A 12,763-nucleotide genomic window follows, 5' to 3' on the forward strand; every position below is an offset into this window, starting at 1 on the left:
CTGACTTATTCCAGAGCTTTCAACCACAGACTCCATCCACTGATGTGAGATGTGGTTCGAAAAGTTTGGAAAAAGCTGGTAAGAGTACCTTAAATTGACATTATTTTGTTTTCTTGACAGTTAGACTCTCTCCTGGTTGCCTAGAAACAGTTTCCATCTGAAAGAAATTGTGAACTCCCCTCAAAAATGTCAAATTCTTGCTTTTACTCTCTGGTTTTTGTGAAGGTTAAACAAGCAAGACACGTGAATTAGTGAGCATTGGACATGCTGATGAATTCTGTCACCTTTGGACAGAGCTGGTCCAGCTGTGTCCCCGTTTCCAGTTTTTATGCTAAGCTAAGCTAATCAGCTTGATACTGGCAACATGGATGTGAGGGTGGGCTCAATCTTCTCATCTGACTCCAGTTCTAATGCAGCAATCTGTGTTATTCTGTCTCCACGCTGATGTCTTAGTGATTCTGATATGCATTCCACTCTCAAACCTGCCAGCTTCTCCTCTGCATGTTGTTTATGTTTTCATGCATCAATACGGCACGTTTGTCCGTTGTGTACGTCAATAGTGGTGAGGGCGTGACTGCTGTGGGGGTCGTTCTGGACCACAGAAACCCACTCTGACCTGAGAATGGATGCATTGTGCGGCGGGTGGACAAGGTCTCTGACCTCAGAGCAGTCTGCGTACAGTGCAACACAAGGCTCTTTGTTAGCGGTGACAAAGCCAAGCCCTAACATCACTCACACTGCAGCACCACCGAGTCTGTCAACGAGCAGAAAACACAGCACCACTGCCAACATTGACTTAGGAAAATAATAAAGATTTTCCATTTGGACCTGTTCAACCTGTTAATGACTGTTTTGAAATGCTGATGAAATCGGACAGCAAAGGACAGAGAGACACGTCTAAAAGTCACACAATAATTATGATTTTATTAACAGTTCATTACAGTGTTACTAAATCAATAGAAAAAAATGCTTAAATGAAGTGCTTCGTCAGTTCATTAAAATAAATACATAATTATCAAAAAGCGTACTAAAAACAGTTAAAAATGTCAGTAAATTTGCAAATCTTTGACGAGACTTAGTGTAAAAATGCTCCCTGCCATTATCAAAGGCATACACACCACATCTGCTATGCTTATGTCCACAGCAGATAAGGCAGATGAGAAGAGCAACAAAGAACACCTAAACCCGTTTTCATAGTTTTTTTCACAAAATGTCAGTCAGTCCAAAGGTCCACAGATGACTTGATAACCAAGGCTTAAACTGCTCAGAGCTTCCACACAGACAATGAGTGCAATGTGATCTTAATAAGCATTAATACAAAAATAAAGAGGTGGGGGAGTGTTTAAATGGCCAGCTCTTTGGTGCAGCCGGGTGTATCAAGAAAGCACCAGTTTGACCAGATCTGGACAAAACAGCCGATGTGCATACATCAAATATTTGAAAAGGCTGGAGTGCACTCACTGAATCAAAGGCTAGTTTGCATCTTTAAACACTTTAAATGACTTTGTAATCCATGCTTCATCCAGATCTGTCACTAACTTGGCTGTATTGGTGATTTAGGCACAGTGTCTGGTCCGTCAGAGGCACAGGGGAGCAACATTTAACCTTCACTCCACAGCAAACGTTCAAATTCGGGAGGCTGCTGTAGCAACTGATAATAGCTGCTGCTTAATGTGATGCTAACGCCCTAACAATGTCAACGAAACTATGCATTAGCAGAAAAAAATGGCACATAATGTAGCATTTTCTGACTCATATTGTATGTTTTCATAATAGATCAGATCCAAATCTGTTGCTCCATTATCCAGCAGTTACTTTGTCAGTTGCTACACTGTTGCAAAGAGACACTTAGTAGTCAGAGGAGTCATTGCACCACCGCCGTCCTTGCCAAACAACCACAATACAGCAGCACTGCCCATCTAAAGCTGTGTTGTACACAAACCAAACGGTACTTAGTGAAACAAGACAGTGATCCTTCTTTAACAAACACACAGACATCGAAGGGCAAACGTCCATTTCTAGGGATGGTTAGGTCGCCGTCACGATCGCAGGGACCACGATGGTGCTGGAAGGTGCCCGATTTTCATCCTCAATCTGATAGGTCACGTCAGGGTGAGTGGCGGACACCTCCGCCTGGCCCATTATGGTGATCGCTTCGTCTTCATCTTCCCGAGACTGTATCTGTTCAAAGGATCGTTCCGCTTCTTCTGACAGGCGGTTTTCCTCTTTCTCTTCCTCCCTCTGACACGCAGACACCACAAGGCATTACATCAGCTGGCACAGCGAAAAACAAAATGACAACAACAACGTGGTTTCATCACTGCACGACCTCAGTGCAACATACCTCTTTCTTCATCCTGTAGTATTCGTCAATTGCGTACTGATATTTGGCTGATGTTATCCCAAAGAGGGAGGCCATCCTCTCCCCAAGGTAGTCGCAGGCTGGAAAAGAATAAGAAGCAGCTGAATGTGCACACTGTTTGGACTGATCCACGACAACAGTTCCAAGTTTCATGATTGAATTAGGCAATATTTCACATCTTTCATCAATCTTTGTAAGACATCACATATTCTTGTTCCTATCCTCCGCTAACCTCACAATTTCTGTGTTTAATGTCAGCGGTATCAATTATTCAGATTTCATCTAAACTTAGACAGTTTTCCAAAATATAGATGGGCCAACAGCGTGAGTAACAGGATGAATAATTTAAACCCCTGATGAAAAATATCTCAAGTGACATTTTCTAAATAAATCTCAGTTTCAAAAGTGAAGTTTCAGCATTGATTTGAACCTGACTAAAGCAAGTTCAACTTAGCCTGGCTTCTTCCTCATCTGTCTGGTGACCCTGGATAACCTGTATCATGGCTCGGCTAACTATGGGCGGAGTTCTTAATTACAAGTCAATCCCATGAAAACCATGAACAGAGTGTCTCCTATGACACAGTGATGGTGGTCATGTGCAAATGAGATCACTGCAGCAGCAAAAGGTTGCATGAAAGTGATGCAACATACGGACAATATAGTCAAAAAGATGAAACACAATAAGAACCCGTAGAAGCATAAGGAATTAAATTAAAACTTTAAGGCAAAGGCTATCAAAAAGTGGTAGGGATGTCATTTTGAACTGTAATGACCTCTTTGAAGTCTTTAAGTCCAACAGACCATTTGATGGAGTTTGTGGTCCAGCAGAGCTTGATCTCCTGCACGCCCTACTGCTCTATCAGTAAACTAGGCTAATAGACAAATGGAGGAGGACACCGGTGAGCACAGCCATGCCGATTGGATAATCACGACAGCGTGGAAGTGTGGAAGCGTTTCGGGTTCGACACAGTAAAATTGCCAACGAAGATAAAGTTGTTTGCCAACTTTGTACAAAGCTGCTGCGTTACTCTCCGACAGCGACAAGCTCACCTCACGGCTCAAGTGATGAATCAGAGGCACCAGAAACGAGTGGAGCAACGTCTGCCTCGTCTGACACACAGTGCAGCTGTGTGACAGCACACGAGCAGTTTAAGGTAACGTAAGGCCGCTGCAAAATCACCCTTCATGAGACTGTCGGTGTGTTCAACTGCTGTCTCTCAGACAGTGGTTGTGTAAGAAATGTTTGACATAATTATCACAGTAGCACAATGAATCTATTGATTTTTAAAATGGCACACACACACACTAACTAAACTTAACTAACTGTGCCGCTAAAGGTTGATTGACAGGTGGATGTCATGATATTATTTCTTGAAGCACACGTCCTATTTAGTCTTACAGAGAGAAACTATGATTGGATTTTGACTTAACAATAGAAAGAATCTGTTTTTTCGTATTTCTTTTTATGGCACACATTGTCATCGTATTTCAGCTCGCCTGTAATGAACAAACCTGAGATGGTGGATGTGGCGGCTCTCCACATGTGAAACCAGAAGTACGGACCCCAGGTCAGCTTTGACTGCAACACACAAACGTACAGTCAACGGGACACATTTCTTAAGGACATCATGTATGTTTCCTATTGCTCCTTCTTTGACTAATTCACAGAAAACACAAATCCCTCTCTCCTCTCACACACACTGCCGTTGCTCCATCACTTCCCTCGTCCTCATTCAGCTCCTCGTGCCCCCCACGAACCCCCCGTCCCTCCACTGTTCCTCACCCTCACCGCATCGACCGGGGAGGACAGCAGGTCTTTCCTCTCTGGCTCCTTGTCCTCTCCCTCCTCTTCGTCGGTGCTGTACTCCTCCATGGTCTCCCCGCTGGAGAAATGGATGATCCTGCGAGGCGCCTTCTCCCTCTGCTGCTCCCCTCTCTTGTCCAGCTCCCCCAGCTCCACACTCTCAAAGTCTTTACCCGGGTTGGGGCTCTGAGTGTGGGAGGACATCACAGGCATCACAGTGTGTGTTATTATGGGACCACTTAACAAGGGAGTCAGTTAGTCAATGCAGCCCAAAGGTGGGATAAAAACTGAATTTCTGATGGCATTGTGGCAGTATAACCTCTACATAATATCCTGACCAACCACACCGACATGACAGCTGACAAGTGCCAACAAGCTACAAGCAGTGGGCGACATCTTCAGCCTCATTCAGTAAACAAAACGCTAACGACAAAATGTGGCGATTATTAGAGAGGAGGGGGTTTACCGACCTGCGCCACATCCATGGTCTGTCCTATCGACACGTTAACGTTAGTGAGGTACAGTGAAATATCAGCCATTGTCGTCGTCTTCTTTGTATCTCTGGATGCTGCGCCCACCTCGACGCCTCTCCTCCGCGCGGCCAGACCCGGAAGTGCCGTGCGTGCTCACCGTACGTAATCTCCATGGAGATTTATCTCAAAGCATTAAGTGCACTGATTCCTTTATCAGTGCTACAGAGGTATTACGACTAAACTGAATACAATTCTTACTCTTTGCGTTTTATTTTAAACCTCAGGCGATTATTTTAATAAGTAAATTTAATATTCATAAACTTTTTTATATTAGTCCTGCCGAATTTTAATACTAGCTTAATTATTGTAACGTCAGGCTAATAATTTAAGCTAGCCATACTATGAAAAACTAAAAAGTACTGTGGAGTAAAGTAAGTACTTTATTGTTGATACTGAATAAGGGCTCAATATTTGTTGTTTCAAAAAGGAAAAAAGTCGTACACAGGTAATATCAAGAACATAAACCGAAGCTATATAATTACAAATAGTTACTCTTAAACATTTCTGTGATAAAGAAATGAAGTCCCTCTATATTTATTCATAATATTCCTGTATTGTATTACAGTATGTTTAAGTTATTGTATAGTTATTTCATTGCCATTATGCTTTTAGTACAACATTAGTACATAATGTTCTTGCAGTAGACCTTATTAGTAGAAATTCACAGGCACAGGGGCCCAAAGAGTCAAGGGGGCCCTAAATCTCTGCTTCTGTTGACTGTTATCAGTATCACTGGGTGCAAAATCACAGAATACCTTCAATCCCGATCATGTAATATTGAATATTTGCTGATGGTGAGTCTGCTCTGATACATATTTAATGTGTTTCTGCGAGATAAGTGGGGGCCTTTTTATGTGTTTGTGCTCAGCATGGTCTGATGCCTTTACTTAAGCAAGATTTTGATTGCTGGGCTTTTACTGGTAAGGAAGCACCTTTACACTGTGTATTACTCTTTCATAGAAGCAAGGAATCTGAATATGTCTTCCACTCCTGCAGCATTATCTTTAAGTAGAAGCAGAAAGCCTGGGAATCGCTCCAAACCTGAATTAACATTTTTAAGACCACTAGATGTCAGTAGAGCTCCACCTAAGGCAGAAATGAACAAAGCCATGTCTTCCACTCGGCCCTGAATTATTTGGGTCTGACTCCAGAGTTCTAAAAATCACCAGCAGAACCTGTTATATCTGCTCTATAATCAGTTATCACTCTGAAGTTACCTGCTTTCACCCTGGAGAGCTGCAAAGTAACTCCAACAGGGAGAACGTAAAGAAGGCCTGAAACTGCAGAACTCACTCTCCAACCTATGATGTCACCAGATGTTAAAACTCTCCGCATAAAAAATGCAAGTCAGCCTCGTTTTGTGACTTCACACGAATGTTTGCACGAGGTGCATAAGAAAATCAGCTCTGTTCTTAAAGAGCTTTATTAGGTGTGAGCCAAAATATGCTTCCTAATGGCCAGAATATCCCTGAATCTTCTCACTCTTCGGCTCCCCTTGCATTGTTCTCCTTCCCTGTGGATATTAAATTTCGGCTCCTCCAAGATTTACAGCTTCACCTCTTCCCACCTTGTTTTGTTTGGATTGGTCCGAAGCAGAAGTGTTGCAGTTTTTCATTGGCTCGGTCTTGTTTTCCCATTAACAACTGACAGTGGCATTTAAGCAGGCTATTTGTAATCAGTCACACGATTGCTCAGGTCAGCTGTTTATTGGACAAAACATTATTAATCTTGAGCTGTCAAAAATTATGGATTTCTCAAAAGGGTAAAATCACAAGCACAGGGATGCATCTGTTGTCTCTTATGGAAAAGGTTACTTCTATCTCATGATGTTGCAAGTCATTGAACCCTGGGAAGCTGCAGGTCCTAAGATCTGTTGTTTTATTAATGGATTTTTGTATTATTCCTGTTCACCCACCATTTCTAGCCACTAAAACCAGACTTTTTTTTCCCCGCTAGTAATATAAGTAATATAAATGAAAGCAAGAACATACTGTACAAATTGTTGGCAGTTATTTTTAATTTCACTGTGACTTTACAACTACAAAGTGACGGCCTGGGAGCATTTGAACAGGTGCAGGAAAATTACAGCAGCCAAAAAGAGTCACTAAATCAACTTTACTATGGGTTTTGAAAGACACAGTACATTTTTCTGATTGGATTCTCACCTTAAATTGCCCTCTCCAGGATTCGCTTGAAAGTGGCGTGAAATCACCTGTGTCAGGCTGACTGTGGAGCTGTTGTTCATGCAGATCTGATTTGATTGGAGCATTCTCCGCTCCTGACGGGAGCCAAAACCAAGAGGGTAAAAACACACCAGGATTTGATTCAACTGTGCTGAATAAGGTGTCAAAAGCAGCCTAACAGGTCTGTGGATGTGTTTTCTACGAACTCAACTGCACAGATTTATGAAATCACTTCAAATATAATGGCTTTCAAATGATGGAGGTATGGCTGCAGATATTAGGCGCTATCATTCCTAAAACCTTGAGCAAAGTTTAATCAAGTGTCCTGTTCAAGCTGCGCAAACTGTGGAAATAGTGTGTGTGTGCATGAGCAATAGAGTTGTGTGCACTACACGTGTATGTGTTTTGTGCATACATGTGCAGTGTTGTAAAATATGTGGGTTGTCTCTGCCCCATGCTAAAATGAGCATTCTCTGGGCTTCTAATGATATTACACGCATTACGGTACGTTCCCTTCCAGCAATGTTCCATTTACACCGCGGGTGATATGAGCTCTGCTGTCGACGTGAATCATCCCTCTCACTAGCCCATTGCCTCCAGATAGTTATAGGACTATATGGCCTTGCACATGCTTTTCACTAAGATTGTAGGAGTGTTGTTAACAGCTCTGCAAAACACGGGAGCAGACATAGGAGGGCTTTGAGAGGCGGTGAATCAACAAAAGGAGCTAAAATAAAATGTACAGTTTGCATGCAGACATCCAGGTAATAAATAGACTCGATGGTCGTAAAGGCACCACAGAAAGATACAGATCCATCCTCTGGGGGGGAAAAATGAAATGCTCTCTGCTTCGACCCTCCATTCCCTTCACTAATGAACGTCACATTAGTCAGACATTGAATGAATCACTTGTCTTCAACTTGCATGAACTCCTCATAGAGTGTGACACTTTCACAAATGTCTTCGCACTGACATGCCCAGCAGTTACTGTGCTCTGTCTGTGCCTTAGCTCAAGGTTAGTCACACTGAATGGCTGAATTAGTGAGTGATGATGTTACTTGACACACAGTTGTTGTTTTGACTCGTTAGTCGAACTCCTCTCGCCGGCTGAATATAATACTAATGAAACACGATTATATTGGAGAAATAAAACTGCCTTATGTACGAAAAGGCATTAAAAGAAATACTAAACACTTCTGTTTGTCAAGAGCCAAATAATTCAACTCATACATGCAATAGGCTTAACTCTGTAAGACTGCAATGCAGTGCCAATTTATAGACTTAAGATTACTGTGTCATGGCCGGTGAAGCCTTCCACTCTCACACAGCACATAATGCAGTTTGCAATGGGAGCAGCGGCAGACTATCCACTAAAAAGTTTTTGTCATTTTTCAAAGAGTGTGTCCTTGATTTTAGACAGCAGCCTTCCTCATTTCTTGCTGGCAACCCTGCTAAGGTAGCTAAGTAAGATAGCATTGGCCCCTGACTTGCTAATGTTTCCGAGTCACTGAAACGAGAATCCTGTAAAAATGCGTCTTAAATATGCACTTGATTGCTAAATAGGCTACACAGTGTTGAGTTAAGAGATTGAGGTTAAAGCTGCATGTCCAGGGCTAACAGTGTGCATCCTCACCAGCTGATCATCCATGTAAAGTTGAAATTATATTAATGGGGCTGGAGCAAGCTCCTTGTATTGCTAGGCCTAATTATGATAAAGAAAAACACGAGACCAGAATATTATTTCATTCTAACATTACCCTGTTAGGCTGCTAACACTGACATATTTTCAAACTTTTAATATTTTTAAGGAGAAAAGACTTTGAGGATGAGGTTTAATCTCAGGTAATGAGTTTTGCTGGAGTAGCTGCAGTGTGAACCTTGAATATATCAAAGATGAAGACAGAGCTGCTGAAGTTCGACGGTGGATGAGCTTGTTGTGTACGGGCCTTTTATTATGACCTCACAAACAAATGTACTTAGTTGGTTAGCCCCTTAATGGGCACTTTGTCGTCCATTTCTTCCACTTTCTCTTGTGCGTTTTTGGTGTTAGAAAAGCACGAAAAAAGCTTTGATCCTCCAAATTCTTTAAAAATCAGAGCACCTCTGTTCTTCTACCCTCATGCAAACCCCTTGTAAGGTGGAGAAACAAAGCTTGACAGGCCTGCCACAGTTAAGGCTGCACAATCACTGTTTGGGGGAGGGTTTTAGCTAACTGTCAATTAAAGCATGTCAGCATGCTGGTTGCCAAACGGAGGCATCATATTTGAATTAAAAGAGACTTCAAAAACCTTACGTCAGAGTCGAATGTGACAAGCAGCAGGAGCCTTCAAGGTAAGCACAGACAGGCCTGACTCTCTGCATTACAGAAACACAAAGGAAATGAGGTGGCATCTCTTCAGCGAGAAAGCGGGAGAGAATATTAAATACTATTTCACGGGATACTGTATTTGGGCACCAGCTGTGCTGATAAAAGGCTTTCATTGCTTACGCTGCTTTTTGGGTGGATTTTGCAAGCAATGGAACCAAAGCAAAACGGAAAGCCAGAAAAGGACACAAGAGGATCAGAGGTTTATGTGAATTTTACAGTCTGGATGCATTTGAACTGTTAATAGAGCACAAACCATGATGCAGAAAAAAAAAACAAACAGCGTACTGTAATGCATGTGTGCTGTTTTATCTGCAGCTTACTTCACAAGCGTGAAGCGTGCCTCTCCAGCTGTACGTGTATGAACAAGCACATGTGCGTTTCTATTCATCAACACCTCGTTTTCAGCAGAAAAAACAATCCGGCCTTCATCCTGTGGATCCTAATCACTGCCTCTGTCTCTCCGAGGTGTTTATCTGCTCTTATCAAAACCACCTCCTGAAGGAACCTGCTGATCGCAGACATTCATTTTGTCTGAGTCCAGACATCAAACTCCCAGGCAGAGAGAGCCATGCACTGAGAGGGAGAGAAACTTATTTGTAACTACTAGCACTCGTTACTGTGCAATTTGAATGTGAATGATTTCTATGTACTTGAAATATTTCCTTGACACAAAATACCTCTTTGAGGTCAAGCTCAAATATGTTTCAACTGTGCTGTCAGTGCTGAATGAGTTTTTGAGACATTCAGTATGTTCCAGACAGAAATGTATTGATAGATGTGAAAGGTAGTTTAAAGAGAAGCCCAGCGTTGGCTTATTAAAGTTCGACTGAACAGTGCACGCTACATAAACAAACATTTTTGGAAACTGTGAGCATGAGGTTGATTTTCTCAGTATGAATCTGTTCATCTCTGCTCTTATGTTCATGTTTCATTGTAGATGGCAGTGCTCCTATGCACTCAGCTACCCCCATTACTGTTACTCAAACAAAGTAATTAAGCATCAAAATCAATCTGATCGATTTGGATATCCTTAAATAGAATGCAAGAGTGCCTAAGTTATTATATAAATGCAGCATAGAGGATGTAAGGGAGCCATCAGAATTTGGCTGTTTTAATCAAATGAACTGAGCCACTTGATGCTTTAGATTGCAAAGCTTAACCATAGAAACAAATGCATCACTAGTATTTGGAGCAGTGGGGTTGTTTGTGTCCAGATGTATCCTCAGATCAGTTCACAAGGTCGACCTCCTGATTTATTTATCTCCTGTGTTGCTGGCAGGAGAAGGATTAAACATGTCGTGTTGGAATTCATGAAATAAGAGGATGAAGCGGTAAACAGTGCAGGAGCTGGAAGCAACGGTGACATCCACCTGAGAGTGAATTTCACCAGCACGATCAAGCTGATAGCTTTCAAAATCCCTTTCATCTCTGTCTTTTGTACCATATGTGTAAAAACCACAACAATCCTGTGTTACTGGGATGAGAGTGGTGCACAATGCCGGATGAAACCAATGGGATTCAGCGCAGTCTTTCCATTTTAATATATTTTTAAAGCAGGTTTTCATTGTAATACAAGACAATTATATGAGTGAAAGAGCAGTGTTCAAACATAACCCTTTTAGGAACCCTTGTACTTTACACTAGATGCATAATTCTCATGCATACAGATCATCAAAATCTGTCCTCAGGAAATGTTCATGTTTTTTAAGCTTTCTTTAATGATTTTTGATGTAATGGTTCACAGACATTTTCAGATTTTTTAACATCGGAGTGGGTTTGATTTCTTTGTTTGTTTTGTTTGTTTGTGTCTTCGGGTTAATTGCTTCCAGGCTATTTACTTCAACTGACAGCAGGGGATGGGGTCAGGACTGCGGTGTGGGTGGAGTTGACCGACTAATGAAGGAGTGGCCCGCTGTTGACGATGAATGTGGGGCCAGGATCTCGCTGGGGGACTGTTTAGATGGGTGGGGATGCATTACTCAAGTAGCTTAAAACAAAACTTCATTTGACCATGACTTAGCTCTTTTTTTTTTTTTGTTATGACTAATTGTTCCAGCTGGGGTATGAATCCAAATCCCCAACCAGATGTTTACCATTTTGCTTCACTGTATCAGTATACTCCATGAACTTAATTCAATCTTTTTGGGGCGTCAGAGTGTGAGACTTTAAGGCGCTCTCGCTGAAGCACTCTCTCCCAGCTACAGCTAAATTTAAATGCCTCTGCTTCCAAGTCATTCATTCATTTATTCAGTGGAAATGGTAGATATTTGTTTGGGTATGTAAATACAAAATTTCCCCCCGCATGGATCTCTCTATGTCTGTCTGCTCAAGTACGCATAAAACGGAGAAGAGACAAAGGGAAGGAGACGGAGGGAAAGAGGTTCACAAACCGCTCGCTGTTCTGGTTCCTGACATCTGCAGCTTCTGAGCTCTTCACAAATCAGAACAGGCTGCCTCGTCTTCCTCAGACAGGCTGGAAGACGACTGCGCTGTCAGAACATCTATCAATAAAATACATCACACACACACACACACACACACGCATTCGCAGAACACAACACACAGGTATACACACACGTACACACCTCTGACATGAAGATGAATGGCACACATCAATGTTTCCATCTCCTGCTCACTGCGGGGGCCCTAGAGTGGGGCCTCTTGTGCAAAGAGGAGCCAAGTTCCCCTCGTTGCTCTGTCATGACCATGAAAATTACTTATCATAATTTATATGATGTGACTGTGCAGGAGGAGCTCTGCAACATGCTGGAAATCTGGCGTGGAGGAAACAAGGGGGAACGTGGGCTCGAAGCAGGTGACAGGAGCTTTACTGTAGAAGCAGCAGTTCGTGCCCCGAAGTCTGCATCCAAGGGCAGAGCGTTATCTGCTGACATCCTCGAGACGCTGTTCGTGTGTCTGAACAGAAGACAGAACACAACACAAACCCACACGCACACGCGAAACGGGAGGATTATTTTCAATGCAGCTCCACATAGACCTTATTACTCACGAACCTCTGACCGGCAAATGAAAGAGGAACCTGAAAAGACGGGTGGGATGATGCTTGAAGGCCGACACATTTTTCAGTTTAGCTGAAATGATCCTCAGCAGAGTTTGGAGCTGATGATTCAGCTTTAATTACACCGCAAATTTGTTTGTTGGACTCCAGTGAGAGCACAGCCTTGCTTTCACTGACATTTTGTTAGGAAACTGAAAAATGTTTTTTCTAGCTGTGCTGATTTGTCTAAATCTTGTTTTTTCCTGTTTGTTTAGTCTTCATCATATTTATTTTAATTTCCTCCAACAAATTGTCATTTTAGATAAAGCAAATAAAAATGAGGACGTCATTAGAAATGACTGATGATTGGAAACGCGTCCCTCTATTTGTCTGTAAACTCCAGGCAAAAGTTTTCTAATTTATGTCGAACTTTATCATTTTGAAAAATAATACCAAAACAATCATTCCTGTTAGTGTCATGGCTAAAGGCACAATTCTTTTGACTTTTTCCACAA

The 12,763-nt window shown here is 42.1% G+C and overlaps 1 protein-coding gene across 2 annotated transcripts; it reads right to left on the reverse strand.

Annotated features, from left to right (window-relative positions):
• Positions 1 to 898: 898 nt before the first annotated feature.
• Positions 899 to 4,775, reverse strand: LOC143336777 (protein FAM177A1-like). 2 transcript variants are annotated; one of them, XM_076757104.1, is made up of 5 exons: positions 4,637 to 4,775; positions 4,152 to 4,352; positions 3,875 to 3,941; positions 2,345 to 2,442; positions 899 to 2,241 (listed from the first exon to the last, which is right to left on the reverse strand). In XM_076757104.1, the coding sequence occupies exons 1-5, from the start codon at positions 4,703 to 4,705 to the stop codon at positions 2,029 to 2,031; spliced, it is 648 nt and encodes a 215-aa protein (XP_076613219.1). In that variant the 5' UTR covers positions 4,706 to 4,775; the 3' UTR covers positions 899 to 2,028. The 2 variants fall into 2 exon arrangements, with proteins under 2 accessions (XP_076613219.1, XP_076613217.1); XM_076757102.1 differs by having other exon boundaries at positions 4,146 to 4,352.
• Between the last annotated feature and the right edge of the window lie 7,988 nt (positions 4,776 to 12,763).

Source organism: Chaetodon auriga, chromosome 18 (assembly GCF_051107435.1).
Source record: "Chaetodon auriga isolate fChaAug3 chromosome 18, fChaAug3.hap1, whole genome shotgun sequence".
Taxonomy (NCBI): domain Eukaryota; kingdom Metazoa; phylum Chordata; class Actinopteri; order Chaetodontiformes; family Chaetodontidae; genus Chaetodon; species Chaetodon auriga.